The sequence below is a fragment of the Ciconia boyciana genome, chromosome 11 (genome assembly GCF_034638445.1).
Source record: "Ciconia boyciana chromosome 11, ASM3463844v1, whole genome shotgun sequence".
Taxonomy (NCBI): Eukaryota; Metazoa; Chordata; class Aves; order Ciconiiformes; family Ciconiidae; genus Ciconia; species Ciconia boyciana.
Genome location: NC_132944.1, coordinates 6609196 through 6625633, shown reverse-complemented (window position 1 = coordinate 6625633; position 16438 = coordinate 6609196). Strand labels below are relative to the sequence as shown.

Here is a 16438-nt window from a genome sequence, read left to right as displayed (position 1 = left end):
AAGTGTCTCAACAGAATCAATTACGACAGTTGACTAATAATGAGACTGAACCATAGGTCATATTTACAGTATCATAACAGATTCTGTATCCTTGACTTTATTCTACCAAAGCTTTTTAGGACTCTAAGTACTGTTAATCAAAGAACTTCTTCCCGCTCCGCTGTAAGCCTTCTTACCTGCTGCTACAGCTCTGAAGAGCTTCTTGTCCAAAATTCCCCCCAGTCCTCCTTTAAGGAAACTTTCACAAACCATTTTTCCAACTGACTTCCAGCCCAAGGGCTTAATGCCCCTTTACTTCTAATTTGTCCCCATTTTCTTGGTCTTTGTTCATTTGGTTACTTGTGGCAAAGACATTTAAATTATCAGTTGTGTACTACATAACTTAAACATGCTCTTTGCTCCTCTTCAGTCATCTCTCAATATGAACTTCTCTTTAAGGTACATCCAGAACACAAACATAAATATCTTCTTTTATTAAACCTGTCATCTGAGTAACAGCAATGAATGTGTTGAGAAAGAAGAAAAAAGCAGAAAAGAGTTCAGCATCTTAGTTTTTATTTACCTTCATATTCTGCTTTCTTTGTTGCTTCCAAGTTTCTCCATTCAGTTCCTACAAGCCTGCTGAGCTCTCCAAAGGAGTAGTCTGGGTGCTGAGCTTTAATCACAGCTCTCATCTCGCTGCTAAATAAGATGTACCCACTCATGTTGATCTTCCTTTTTGATCCCTCCTTCTTGGTGCTGCCCTTAACAGACTTGGGAGTGGACTGTGAGAAAAGGCAGTTATGACCACAAGTGTACAAAAGAGAAGTTTCTCGACATACAAAATTCAAAGCTGTAAGAAACAGTATTTTAAAATATTCCTGCATTTCTCTTGAACATATTTGCACAAGGACCATCCAACCTTAGGGCCCCTGAAAAGAGACTGCATCTACTGATGCATGACAAGAGCATATGCACACACTTATGAAAAGTACACAGGCAAAAAAACCCAACAACCCAAAACCAAAACCAAAGCAACAAAACAAAAACCCCACAATGTTCTAATGCTTTTCAACCCTTCCAGACATCATGCCACCTTTATAGCTGAGGCTTCAAAAAATTCTCAGTAAGACAACACAGAATGCTTACTATTAGCTAAAATCATTCCAAACTAAATGAGAGGACTAAGAAAGGCTGAGTAGCAAATAAGTGACTATTTGTAAGGCCAGAGAGAATAAAAGTAATTGCATTACGTCACAGATTTCATCCATTATGCTGTTCAGAAACATTGCCAAGACAAGTTGAGTAAAACATTTTATTTGCCATTGCACATGTTAGGGAAATGCTTCCCCATTTCCTCCTGGGCCTTTGCAACCCCTCCCCGCCCTGGCTCCATCTTCCACTTTTCTCATCCCTAAATGCTCTCTATTTTGCCTGCCAGACTTTCTTTTCTCTCTACTGTTCACTTCCCATTACATAAGTAGCCATTTCTCCCTGAAAAACCCAAAGCCCAGTTTTGCTGAACACTGTTTACCTGCACAACGGGATCACATCACATTCTATACGTTGATGGGTAACAAAAATTCTGCTCCTTTGCTTTTCCCACCATGGATGTTTCTGTTGAAAGCTCCTTGATGTTTCCAGCCATCAAAAAATTTAACCTATTCTGACAACAACTGAGATACCACAACTGGAACTCCCTTTTTGAAGGCTCCTTCCACTTATATTTGTTACAGGAGACCATAATTCACCCATATTCTGATCAATAAGGCCCACAAATGTATCATCATACCAAAACCCTCAAAAGGCCCTTCTCATATCCTGAACATTATAAATTTCTCACATCTTTTCCAAATATCTGTTTCCAAATACTGTTATCTGTTTCCAAATACCTGGTGGGGAAAAAAGGAAAGAAAAATATATGCAACTGTTTTCTTCCTATCCTGAAATTCTGGCCATGTTACTAACTCCTTCTACTTGCCACTTTGAGCCCCACAGTTCAACACTCTTATCTCAGCTAAAAACAAAGCTTCAGAGATACCAAGATGCTTAAAAAGTCTTGCTCATCAATTTAAGCCAGGCATTGGATAAACCGAGGCATACTTGTATGTTATTCCAAACTTCACTGTATTAATTTTCAAATGGCAATCCACCCTTAATGTTTTCATTATGAACCTAAAGGCAACACTTGTCTTTTTGGAAGGAAGTCTTCCAGGTTTGTCTCTAAGATGCAGGAAGTGAAGAGAACTCCACACAGGTTCTGGGATGACATACAGGGCACGTACAACTCATCCTGACTTCTCAGGCAAGTCCATATTGGCAGATGGAGACTTCTCAATTCAGAAACAGGAAAATCTAATTATATATTTGGCCTTTTATACATCTGCACTTAGATAGCTACAAGTTTATCAGCTGGTTTTGCCTTTATAGTGCTTGCAACAGTTTAGATAACAGTAACCTAATGTAAAAGCCTACCCATCAGTTTGGAAGGGCAAACAGGACTTCGAGAAACTTAAGAATTCCAAGTTCGGTTCTTGTATTCTCTGTTCTTTTACATCTCCAATACAACCATTTTTAAATTAAGAGAATCTTTTCCATTTGAGTCAGATAACTGCACATTCAGTTTTAGATGTATTAAGAGAAGAAATAAACCAGGATCCCCTTTTATGCCTTTTCTCAGCCATATTGCTAAAGCTAAAAATGAAGTTGCACATCTTTTTCTTTTCTAGGTTCGACTTGATTCACAGCAAACTGCAGCAGGAGAGCATCATCCACCTATTTGTCAAGCCCCACAATACCACTTATTCACTTGTCTTGACTCATTTTATCCTTAGGTGTAGTAAGAGCTTCTTTGTTATCAGACAAAAAGAAGTTGAAAAGTTCTGGGGTTTAACAGTTGTTAAATAAAATTCCGTATGTTTAAGAGAACATGAAGCAAACACATGCCTTTTACCTAGGAGCTCCGTTTAAAAAGGCACTTTTCACTAGGGACATAAATAGAACAGATTATCTGAAGAAGAAAGTTTATTTCTGTGCTATATGTTAGTTCTCTCTCCACCAGAATTAAATTGTGCTCTGAATGCTAGCTCAGACACAACATGCCTTTTCTTTCCAAATCAGCAGTGTGGGGAATCTGCCACGGCACTTGTTTACCATCATTCACTTCTTAGCATGCATTGCTGTTGATCCTTTTCAGTTTTCTTTATTTGTTTGGGATTTTTTGTTTTTTTGGTTTTTTTTACTTAAAAGTTCTAGACTTCAGAGTTCACATCTGTCTAAGGGTATATACACACATGTTGGATATATCCATTGAACCTGACTTCTCACCTCTGCAACACTGTCCCATTACAAACAATTAAAAAGAAAAATAATGCAACTATCAACCTGGCTTTTTAAAGAGATATTATATATTAGTATTGAAATAAAACTTCAAGGGAATCTGAGCATAACACAGCTATGTAGAAAGACAGAAAGCAAAGGAGATCAAAAGACAGTGAATGCTGTGGAAGGCTGTTTGAGAACATCTTTAATGTCCAATGATCCCTATTTGAACTCCTTTCGGCAGCTGCCATGCTTAACAATGGTAATATTGTGATTTATAAAAGTTACCTTCCCCTTCATAAAGTGTTACATTAATTGGTTAATGCTGGTAACATGCTTTGTATTTGTAATACTCTGCAAGAGTTTTCATGCTACTTATGAAATTCAGCACATTAAAACAAGAGTAGCGAGACAACCTTGCACAGGAAAATGCATTTGGTGATCTTCCCACATGGCAAAAATCACAATCAAACCAAGCTAAAGCTTTCAATTTCCTCAACTCTTTTTCATAACATCTAAAGACAGTTATTTCTATCCAGGGGTCACATCCTTTCCTCAACTACCAAAGAAGTTTTCACTTCACAGTCAAGGTGATGCAGCAGAAATCCATATTGCTGGTTACAAAAGTGTCTGAAACTCCCTCCTGTTCCCAGCAGGTCATTCCCATTGCCTCTTTAACGCTGGCATTAGCTTGGATGTGGCAATGGGATGAGAAAGATAAAGGGTTTAATGCAGTTGCAAACAAACTTTTTTGGTTAGTTTAATTTCCAGTTAAAGCAGTTCCTCACCCTGCTTCAATATTCAGTTACATAAATGCCAGGGCTTGCATAAGAAACACAGCAAGAGAGGGAAAGGGGATCAAAAGTGCCCCATTTAAGCAGCAGCAATGACTCACGCCGCATTCAAGAGGCATATAACCACACTATTCCTCTTTTACTTCCTATCCATTTATGAGCAAATTAGGACTAAAGCTTCTACGACATCCAGTTCTTCTAACTTTTTTAACAAGCTCTTATTTCCAAGTAAGAATGGTAACTTAATATTTAAAAAGTTATTTTATTTTTTTTTTCCTTTGAGGATGATGCACAGCATTTTCTAAAAATGTAGCAAAACCGTAACACCCAAAATGCTAGCTTTTTTCAAAATTTAAGGAAAAGCTTAAAAATGGGTGTTAGGTAAATTGAGAATTACAATTAAATCCTTACATCCCAACTTTATATTTAACATAAGGACCTGATATTTCTGAGCAAGTGTCATAGAAAACCTACTATAACATTAACATACAAACATGTACCCTAGATTTTCCTCAACTGAATGATTTCCTTCAAAAATATTTTAATGGACTTAAATATTATCCCCTGCATATCATATTGGATATGCCAAAACTATTCCGTGTCATTTATTCCACAGACTTGTAAACTGACTTATAAATCTCTTCTGTGTATGATAAAATGTTACTGTTTATTTGTTTATTTGGGTTGGGGAAAGAAAGCGGAATATAAAGGTTTAAAGGTTTCTCAAGGAAGATCCTTACCTGTGGTGGAGTATAAGGCATTATATCCAATTCACTAGCTAGTGGGGTCTGAAGCTGAGGCATAGAAGGCGTTTCAGTCATATCACCTTCCTCTTCTCCCATCTCCTCCATGTCCTCATCGCCTCCTTCCAACTCAGCAAATTTTGCTTCTAGCTGCTGAATCTTCTTTTCCAGTAGTGGAGATGGTTCCTTCTGAGGAACTATGGGTTTTCTGAAAGGTGAAGGAGGAAGACAAAAAGCAGATGAAGATACACTCATACTTTACAGGAGACAGCATGTATTTTTGAAGAGAAAACCAACTTTTCTTCCTTTATCATTGAACAACATGGAAACAATGGTGACTCAGGATGTGCCTGTGCTCCCTTTCAGAACACTGAGCAGAAATCATTCAGTGTCTATAGACAGTGTTTCATTTCAGTCACTTGTTTGAAGGATTTTTTAATTTTATTATTTTTTATGAGTTAGAAGGGGATTTCAATGCAGCAAATACTTCATTTCTGCAATAGAAGGCAGTTAACACCACATCTTCCTTAGATTTTACATTTAACTTAAGTTAGAACTTAGTATTTTTATTAGCATCAATGTTCACCAACTAGAAAGCTATTTGTTACCCAGAATGAGGACCTAAGTATTTTAACAACATCCAAGAGAATTTACCAGTCTGATAATGTAACGACTTTTACTAAAGTCAGGAGAAGAAAAAGAAAACATCCACTGACATTAAGACCATGAAAACTGATGTTATCTGGACTTCTATCCAAAAGTGTCATTAGTCAAAATTCATCTTCTTCTACAACTATGAGTTTTATATATGTACTAGGTCTGGCTGGGATAGAGTTAATTTTCTGCATAGTAGCCCATATGGTGCTGTGTTTTGGATTTGTAACCACAACAGTGTTGATAACACATCCATGTTGTAGTTATTGCTGAACAGTGCTGGCAGATCGTCAAGGCCTTTTCTTTTTCCCACTCTGCCCCCCCAGCAAGTAGGCCGGGGTGGACAAGAAGATGGGAGGGGAGACAACCAGGACAGCTGACCCAAACTGACCCAAGGGATATTCCACGCCACATGACATCACGCTCAGCAATAAAAGCTGGGGGAAAGGAAGAGGAAGAGGGGACATTTGGGGTTATAGCGTTTGTCTTTCCAAGTAACCATTACACATGCTGAGGCCCTGCTTTCCAGGAAATGGCTAAACATCTGCCTGCTAATGGAAAGTAGCGAGTTAATTCCTTATTTTGCTTTGTTTGCATGTGCAGCTTTGCTTCACTTATTAAACTGTCTTTATCTTGGTCCAGGAGTTTTTCTTCCTTTTGCCCTTCCAATTCTCTCCCCCACTGTGGGGGAGTGAGCGAGTGGCTGGGTGAGGGCTTAGCTGCCAACCAGGCTCAGTCCACCACAATACAGAAGAGTGCTCAGGTGACCCCCACATTCCCATCACGTCTTTTACCTAAAATAGTATATTTCATCATCTACAACTTTTGCAGAGAGTGAAAACCTCTTCAGCCCTTTAAATTTCTTCATTTGTTTGTCGCTTTCATTGTAGCGGCTCTCACAAAGAAAAACATCATTTTCAGAGATTTCTGTTGGTCTGCAGGAGAGGAAGTCTTTGAATGACAGAACCGCACACTTTCCTGCAGAAATGAAAAGAGCTGGGTAAGAAGGCAGCCACACTTGCAGATATTTTACAAAAAGTGTGGAAACTCAAGTTTTTGCTAGTCTCATAAGTCTGGAAGATTCCCGGTATTTGGTGCAACTACGGAAAATATACCAATTGATATCCCTATTAAATAATGCCACTCACAAGAAACCTACACGAACTTAATGCAGCTTTTGGATTTTTTTAAAGAACAAGAAAACCTGCAAAATAACAAAACCCCATGATCACTAGTCAGTTAACTATATTTAGCACAGCATCATAACTACAAAACAAAGTACATAGTCATCATCTTATGCAACAAACCAAATTTCAGCCTCCTTCTGGACCAACTTTCCAGGTAACACATACTGGAATAATTACATTAATAAGCGAAAATAATGGAGTTTTCTGTTCTCTGGCTGCAGACAACGTTCACTTTGATATCATACATGTAATTCACTTATTGTAAGAAAGCTTCCTTATAGTGAAAATTCTCACTACAGGTCCCAAAGACAGGAATGCGTATTAGAAATGGACTGAAGAATCTCTCCTCCCCCATGCAATATGAAAAAACACATACTTGGAATCAAGCCTACACATAGCTATAAATCACTTCAGATTGTATAGGAAAAGAGAGAGTGTCCATTGGATTTAAAGTTGTTAATAATTACCCAAAATGCAAGTCATTGGACAGGTCTCCTCCAGGTTACTCAAAAACACTTCCTTCTTGTAAAACATTTTAGTTGGTTCATGTTCAGTTTCTTCAGGATGTATAAAGATTGGACCAAAGAAATATGCAGCTCCATCTCGCACCCACATCTTTTCAATTCTGGAAAGAAAACCAAACCACTGACATAAAAGAAAGGCCATCCCTCCTAAATGAGACAGCTGGATGCACTAGGTTGTTCAGGAAGACTGTCAGTAAAAAACAAGTACCGAAGAACAGCCTATTCCAGCTGTACAACTGTATCACCTTTTTATCAGGCGGCTAAACTTCTACCTGAATCTATTAAGAGCTTGTAACATTTAGCTTAATTCCAGTTTTCTTCCCACCCTCTTTGATACTTTTTGCAACAAGCCCGTCTTTTGTCCAAGTTATTTTTATAGACACAAACTGCAAACAAAGAAGTTATACCTACCTTCCTACCCGAGGTCGCACTAATCCATGTGATTTTATGAAGACACAGTCCCCAACCTTAAGCCACATGTCATTGTAGCAGAGCTGTTCAAAGTAATGGCAACCAGGTTCTCCATTGGACATCTCTACCGGAACATCTTCTTTGTCCTGCAGAAGAATATGCATTTAGAAACTTGTGGAAGAAGGAAAGCCAAACACATAAATAAAAAGACGCCAGGTGCAAGTGAAAGACTTTGCTCTATCTTTACGTTACCAATAATAGGTAAACAGTAAACAGCTGTACATGTGAAAGTGAGGGGCCTTTAAATTTAAAAATGAAATAGCAAAGCCAAAGATATCCTCCATGTATGTCGCAAGCTTTCCTATTTCACAAAGCTGTAATTTTGCCAGAACAGTAATTTACAGGCCCTTTTTTGTTCTACTGCTTCAAAGTTAACTGGCCAAGCCAAGCCTCATCAGCTTATTTTGATGGTTTGTTTTAAAGCACAATAACATGCTTAAGAGGCAAGAACTCAGTAAATGGCCAAGTTAACATCCATAGAAACTTAATGATTCAACTCTCATATACAATAATATGAACACTCCATGTACTACTTGTAAATTCAAACCATTTGCCCTATTTCTTATTTTTTAGTCAAAACTCACATTGTGCCTCATTTGACCTTTTCATCTAGGATTTCAGAAAGCCAATGAAAACACAGGCTATCTCCCCAAGGTGTGGAAGGAAAAGACCCCACAAGTTTTCATTCTCTCAGAAGAAATAATTCCTTCTTTTGTCATGATGTGAATAAACACAACAATATATACTAAGTGTCTGATTAAAGCTGACAATGAGTGTGCTTGGTATTCTGTTCTAAGGTTCTGTTAGAGAACTCAGTGTAAAGTGGATTTATCTTATGACTCTTAAGTTTGGTTTTTTTATGGCTCTAAATTTATTTTAGATAAATTTAATTCAATTTAATTGAATTTAATACATTTATTTAAATTTATTTCTTTTATGACTCTAAATACAATAAACCATTTTACCCAGTATGTTGGACAGAAATATTCTTAAGTATTTCAACAATAAACCGCTCAGTTATCAGCCATAAATAGGTCACAAACAACAGAATATTATGTATTGCTTACTGCTGCCTAGCTACTATGTTACTGAAATACTACATAATAAAGCATTTCAGCATTGCCATGAACTAAAATTAGACTTTTAGTTCTACTGATTCTTTAGGCTTAAGGCAAGCTTTAAAGCAAAAGTGTAATTTTCTTCTCTGAAGTGGTAGAAAAAAAATCCAACCCCTCCACATGATCACAAGAAAGCAGTTGTAGGATCTAGCAAATATGGTTTATTTTCTGTTTAGTCTATTTATATTTTGTTTGTATTTATTTACAAATGTGTATAACATAATTTATAACATAAACATTGTGTTTATTTATATTTTATTGTGTCTGGATGCTGTGAAACCGAAGTCATGAGGGCTCGCATTTTGTCATTCTTTATCTGTCAAACATAATCGATGTTCCACTTGTTTTCTTACACACCTTTTCAAGATGAAGGATACTTTCTCCCACCTTACTGTCCTCCAATGTTTCAGCATGTTTCTCCTCATCTATTTTGTCTGTATTAGCAAATACAGAAGCAACACGGACCACAGGCAGGGGTACATCTCGTGGGACAAATCTTACAGAGCTTACAGGCATAGTCCACAGTTTTATCTTTTTAAAAGATTTTGTCTTCGCAGAATAACGTGACTCACAGACATAGACATCCTCATCTCTGAAGTTTTCAGGACACAATTTAAAATATTCCTGCAGATTGAAGAAAAAAAGATGAAATATTTCAGCAACACACACACCCCCCCCAGACACACAGTGAACTCCCTCTCATGCTTCCTGTTTTTTTCTACGTTTCTATCAGAAACACTTTTAGACTAATAAAGCTTTTCTGCTGAGTTCTTTTCTTCCAGTTTGACATCCAAGTTATATTAAAAATCAAAAGCTAACAACAAGAAATCCCACCCTTAGAGAAGAAGCTAAATTCAGTACAGGTTATCATGTGAGAAATGTTAGGTTTTATTCATTTACCAAAATGGTACATTAACAAGTACAAGATCTGCAGCCCAAAACCACCATTACAAGATTTCTGAGCTTTGACTTGGAAAGAGGACATGACCACCAGGTTTGGGGAGCGGGGGCAGGGGGGAGGAATAAGCTCCATGCTCATTGATATGTGACTGTGATAACCATTCACGTACTCAGCAGCTGTAGCACTTTTTTCCATAAAAACACACTACCTTCTAAAAACTGGCTGAGATAGGTATGTTGTAAGCAAGCCAAAAATCCTCAGCACAAGGATGATGTGGAATCAAACTTGAGACAGAGGTGAAAGACTTCATCCTCTTACCAAGCCATTCAAGCCTCCCTCTCTACCAAACCTAAATCCTACATGCTTTTATGGGAACCTTTAAGAAGTTACCTGCAATTTCTCTTCTACATGCTCTGAAAAAACAGTTAGCTAATTATCTAATAGGCATATGATTCTACAAACAAATCAGCACCAAGACACACCATCACCTGGATGAACTACATATGTCATGAAGCAAATGAAGAATACAAAGAGTACACAGGAGCAAGTCCTATTTTATTTAAGTATTAGCAGAATGTCTCTGTTAGAATACCCACATTTCTTCAAGAAAACAGCAGAGAACATATGATTTGCTTAACAAATTAGTCTGAATAGTCTCTCACCTTAACAAACATGACCACACATTTGCCTAAAATTTTGCTAACAGGAACTTTATTGTAATAGTCACTTTTAAAAACTTCTTTCTCCAAGAATTTTCGTGTTGCAAGATGAAACGTTTCATTTGGTCGATAAAACCAACAGCCGTAGAGCCACTTCTCTCCTTAAAAAAACAAAACAAACCAAAAAAAACCACCACCAAAAAAGAGAAAGGAGAAAGAAAAAGATGTAAAATGGTATATTCTCTACTGCATGAGCAAGAAAAAACAACTACAGATTGACTGATTAATCAAATAGCCATGTAGTCACTTATACTGAGAGTAAACTGTTTTAAAACAGGACAAGATTCCTTAACTGTTTCAGGTAAGGAAAACCAGGTGGCTTAAAAAGCCTGCAAACTGCTTTTTCCCCAGTAAAACCTGACTCAGCAAAATAAAGAAGGAATCAGTTCTGTTGAGTCAGATGACTTCAGGAAACAGTCTGCAACTTCTTTATAAATCTTGACTTTCAGGCCTTGAAATGGCTTCAAAGTCTACACAACAATCACTTGATTATTTGAAGAACCCTGGACAACTGCTTTCAAGTTTTTTAAGAACTATTTCTTCCATGTTATGCTGTGACAAATTCAAATTGTTAACAATGATTTATAAAGAAGTTACAAATATGTACTATTTTTCTAAATAAAAGAAAATCTATGATCTGTAGACTGAACCAGAATAAAAAGTGCTATTCACTTTCTCCATCACAGACAAATGAACATAAGAAACGTCCAACGGGCCAATGGTCCATCTACCCAAATACACTGCATCCAACTGACTGAACAGAACAGGCTACCAGGAGAATGCATTTGATCTTGGCCACTCTCCGTAACTCATTCCACTCCTTCTACAGTCATTGCATTAGGGGTGTTAGAGAGCTATTCTCTTTATCTGGCTATTATTTGCTGGTTATTCCCTTTATTATTTTGTTTAGACCTGTTGTACATGGACTGGTCCTACCCATTTTTGAACCTGCTGACATAATCTGCCTCCACAAGGTCCTGGGGAAGCCAGGAGGGTCACTACCCACTGTATTAAAAAGACAAACACTTTCACATGTTTTAATCTGATTTATTAGTGCCAATGAGTGCCCTCTAACTCTAGTACTGCTGGATTCGTTGAATAGTATTTCTGCCTTCACCTTATCTACCTACTTCATGATTTTGTAAACCTTAATTATATCCTGCTTTACATTTCTCCTCTCCAAATTTGAGAGTCACAGTCTTTTTAATCTGTCCTTGTAACACACCCGTTCCACACCTTTAAAACAAAAGTGCGACCAAAATGGTTAACTCCACTATACCCCACTGTAGTTCTCAGCAACTATAGTTTCCAGGATTGCTGAGTGCACCATGCTTATCTGATACTCTTGCCATATCTCTAGCCTTCCTTACACTTAAGAGAAGTACCTGCTGCAAACAGAAGGCATCACTGATGAGAAAAAACAAAAGAGTCCTTGTTATGGCTTGATTTGTCCTAGGAAATGCAAGATTCAGCTCAATTCTGAAATTTAACAGAGGCACATTCTGAAACTGAGGTTCTGTGGAACATTTGCAGTTAAATGTGCCCAACTTTGATTCAGATTTCTCAGCACAGAAAAACCCCATGTGTTCTTCTGCACCTAAATTACAAGGAGCCTATCCCAATTAGAAGAGCCTATTCTCTGCGATGCTTACAATTTGAGGGTAGGTAGAGATGAACAACAAAAAAGCATGTGCTGATCCAATAACTTTATATGTGTAGTATTCTTTGGAACAAAGGAACTCAGAAACAAGAAAAATACTCACCAGTCCACACATACTTCTGCAAATAAAATAAATAACATCTGCACAGAAAAAGCTCAAATTGGAAGTTTTAAATAGTGATAAGGAGTTTCACCATATTGTTTTCCTATAGCAAAGACATCCTTACCAGCTGAATCTTCCCACAGCCTCTCAATACAGACTATGTGAGGTTGCAAGTTGGCTTCAGCAGGCTCCACATACACATAATCTCCTACATGGTACATGCTGTTCTTAAAGCTGCAATCCTGGCTGTAGGTCCGATGCAAGCTTGACAGCCCAGCTGATCCAGAAGAATCTTCGCTCTTTTCAGCTTCTTATTTCAAGTAAGGAAAAACAGATGTTAGTAATGCCACATTTCTACGTTAGCCAAGATTGCTGATATGAATATCCTCACACTTTGCTGAGCGTGGAAGTGCCACAAGCAGAAGTGCCACATGATACCTGATGCATCCCTCTGTCACTGACTTCCAGCATGAAGGAAGGGTTTAAGCGTGTTTTGTGCTGCTAGCCTTTCTGCTACTGGTGCTGCTGAAGGTTGGGTTTCCCTTCTTCAGTTGAATTTTACTGAGCCCTCCTCCCCGTGAGTGAAGAGGAACTCAGTGACAGCACTGAGCTCAGAAGCCTTCAGAAAGGCACGTTTTGCTTTCTTTGGGATTTTTAGCTCTCAAAGGAAGACAGAAAAAGGGCATCACAGCTGTTGTCCCCTTATAATACTGAGGCTGGCTGGAGCAACCAGACTTTACTGATGCTGACATTAGTGCTATGTGGGAAGATGAACCATGTTAGAGAGACAATTCAAGGACAGAGAGCTAACAGCTCTGCTCCCATCTGTGGAAAGGAGCAATTAGAAAGCTTTATTCATTCCCCTAGACATCCTCCACAACGATTATACGGACAGTAACAGCCAGGAACTGTGAAACACAAAGGACCTTCACAGCAGGTTTCTTGCCCTATGAAATAGTGTAAGCCCATTCCTCTTCACACTCACAGTAGCCAAGTAAGAAACGCAAAAGGCTTACTTAAATACTGTTTCTTTAGCAGTGTTAAAAGCATCATCATAGACAACACCATCAGCATATCAAGAAACCAGTATTTGTCAAAAAGGAAACAACTAAAAGGTCAGTTGGAACAGTCATTGCTAAGTTTATTATCAGCAGAAAGCTATAGTAAAAAACTATTGTTTTCTTTTATAATATCCTTGAAATAACACTACTGGTACCCCAATGTGTTGTGATTAAAGAGTTTACATACGGTTAGTATCTACCTACATCTCTTTCTTAAAGCCGTCTGGCATGGCTGATAAGAATCAAAATAAAATAAATATCTCATAACTTTAAAATACAAGACCAAGGTGGTCTTCCACCAAGGTGGACAACCAGACTATTAAGGTCCTTTCAGTAGGCAAAGCTGCAGCAACAACAGAGCATACATCATATGCATAGGTACATTTTTCAATTAATACATTTAAAATTAATGAAAAGAAAGTAGCTACCTCTCTTCTCCTCCTCTCTTTTGAGCTTATCCTCCTCTATTTCTTTGGGCAGCTTTTCCTTCTTTTCCTTTTCTACATCGTTGTGAAGATGCTTGGTGGTATAGCTGAGAGCGGGTGACAGAAGAATCTCTCCATTCTTACAAAGTTCATCTCGAATTTTAATAAAGAACTGCTGAAGTTCAACCGCATCCTCATAAATCTCCGAATCAGTCCTGTACAAAAATACATACAACAGGGCAGAAACATAGTTTGTGCAGAGTCAAACACAATCCTAAACACATACCCATCAATCGCCACACTTAGTGATAGAACTACAGCTTCGCTCTACCAATAGATTTCTGTGCTTACTCATAACAAGCAGCAGCAGACACTGGCAAGTCATGCTCCACCTGCTACTCTGCTGTCAGTTTGTATTATAGTTTACCTAAAACAGTATTTTTGCATACACCAGTCCTGAAACACCAGAAAAATCAAAGGCAAGTGGTTGCAACCAAAACTACTTGCCACTGGACCTCTACAATCTCTTAACTTCTGAAAACTTAAGTAATAACATGATTATTAACAAAACTGACTTATTTTAATTACCCATACCCCCGTTAGTAGATGTTTTAATATCATTTTTTACCTCTTCTCCTTCAGAGTCAAGATCTCACCTGCACATCCCCAATTCAAGTAGAACGCTGCAAGAAGTTGCAAGTGTTCGTAGTTTTCACACAATATTACCATAACTCATACAACTGGGATTGCTCCAAAAGAGTAATCCACTAGTCAAGCAGTTAGCAAACAGCTCCTCTTCATTTTTTCAATTTGAAAGTTAGCACAAACCTGGTTTTCATGAGGTGTGCCTCTGGAAGATTAACATCAAAATTATCTCATGGCAGAAGCCTAACTTTTTCCTTCTTTTTAAATGAAAGCATACATTCCACTGAAGACCTGATAGAGTTTTTGAGATTTAGTTTTCTAAACACCCATATTAAGGAAAGCAAACACCTTAAAAAAACTTCAGCCTTTGTCTGACGTTAACATGCAAAACTCATGTGATAAGACAAAGGAATATCTGAAAAATATGGCTTCGCTCACCTGTTCATTCTCCTTGCCCTCTCCAGTACCTCAAACATATTCTCCTGGAACAAGTCCAGTCTTCTATAGCGATTATTTTCAACATTTTTTCGAATAATATCAAAAGTCAGAGGAGGTTTGTTTGGGAAGTTGGGATCAACAGCAGGAATCTCAGCTAAGGAGTCGCTGTAGCATCTGCCCTCATCATCCTGGTGGCTCATAACAGATACAAAAAGGTTATGGATAAGTTCCTGAATTAGCAAAGTGACATTGGGCACGTGAGAATCCTCATCTCCTTCTATTTCTCTCCGAGTTTCAAGCAAAACTTTATGCAGGACCAGAGCATCTTTATAAATCAAAGATTCTGGCTCGTTATATGTGCAAGCGTTATTGAACATCATTACAAAGTCTTCTACCATGGAATCAATATCCTGGTATTTATTTGCCATCATATGACTTCTGATCTTTTCCATGTCAACAGGCTTTTTGATGGTTACGTAATAGTCAGGAAGTTCAGACCGAGATGGCAGCCTCAAGAAGATGGCACTCAGTCGCCTGCCTCGTTTATCCGTGTAATTCTTAACTGCTTCATACACCTCATTCAATTTCTGTTGCATTGGAGTCATGTATTTCGATTTTTTAGGAGAAATGCCACTTTTTCTACCTAAGCAGACAAAAGGGGGGGGGGGGGGGGAGAAAAAAATCATTACTAAAACAGAGCTGCACACTTCTTTGTCCATCTCCTTTCCACTGAAGAACTGCTTATTGAAGAACCACTTTATGGTATGAGCAGAAGACTCACAACACGGAGCCCACCCCAAGTTGTAGCTTCCTTTATTTTTCATAATTGTATGAATTTATTTTTTTTTTAATGTTATTTTTGGCAAACACAGAACCCTATGGGGTCCAGCTGGTGAAGGTCTCTTCAGACTTAAGCCTGGAAAACATCTTTTCCTACCCAATGTTATTAATAACTCCTCCAAATTCAATTTGGTCTTACTAGCTCTACATGAATTTCTCTCTACAGCCGTTAAAAATCCAGTCATCACAGGGTTTTTGCTACCACTAAAATTAAGCATTCTAAATCAGATTTATCAGATTCCTTTATGACAAGTTTATGCCAAATTAGAGGATTATGACATGTAAAATAAGGCCTCCCGTGGGATTATCAATCGGATTAGCTTTTTGGTTAATTCAGGATCTCTGTTACTGTACTGCATAGTCTCTGTCTGTGAGTTCTCTACTACCTGTACCTTACCTCAGAGCTGCACATTTCTATTTCAAGAAGGCTGTGTGCAATTATTTTCTTTAAGCCTTTCTGTGCATTTTAACCTTCTCAGTTTGCTAAGTTCTGAACACATATTAAGGGGACATAAATTTGAGTAGTAGCAAATCTAGTTTTTAAGGGCAACAGGTCTAGGAACAGACGTTGGAAATTTCGCTTCTGTGTTTTTCAGGGCTTTCAATAATTTTCCAAATAAAGCCCACATTTGTTTTATCATTCTGTGGAAATCCCAGACATTTGACCAGGGAAATTAAGAGCTTTACTCAGTTTGAGAAGCACCTTACTTGTAAGCAATCCCAGTAGCACACATTAAATGTGCTAATGAAGTGGTACTGAGCACATAATGCAGCATCTAACATTTGGATAACACCACATGACTAAACACCAGTCATTCCAACCATTCCTAAGTTTTCTTTCTTCATTCTAAGTTA

General features: G+C 37.9%; 1 protein-coding gene across 10 annotated transcripts in view; it reads right to left on the bottom strand.

Annotated features, from left to right (window-relative positions):
• The window catches only part of PBRM1 (polybromo 1), a 64204-nt gene that overhangs the window by 12065 nt on the left and 35701 nt on the right, over positions 1-16438 (bottom strand). For all 10 annotated transcript variants that reach the window (XM_072875860.1, XM_072875856.1, XM_072875861.1 and 7 more), the window contains 10 exons: positions 14744-15386; positions 13664-13875; positions 12299-12484; positions 10355-10512; positions 9149-9415; positions 7614-7759; positions 7146-7303; positions 6286-6469; positions 4835-5045; positions 563-764 (listed from right to left, as the gene is read on the bottom strand). In XM_072875860.1, the coding sequence (XP_072731961.1) occupies positions 563-764; positions 4835-5045; positions 6286-6469; positions 7146-7303; positions 7614-7759; positions 9149-9415; positions 10355-10512; positions 12299-12484; positions 13664-13875; positions 14744-15386 (2367 nt within the window). The remainder of the gene's footprint in view (positions 1-562; positions 765-4834; positions 5046-6285; positions 6470-7145; positions 7304-7613; positions 7760-9148; positions 9416-10354; positions 10513-12298; positions 12485-13663; positions 13876-14743; positions 15387-16438) is intronic.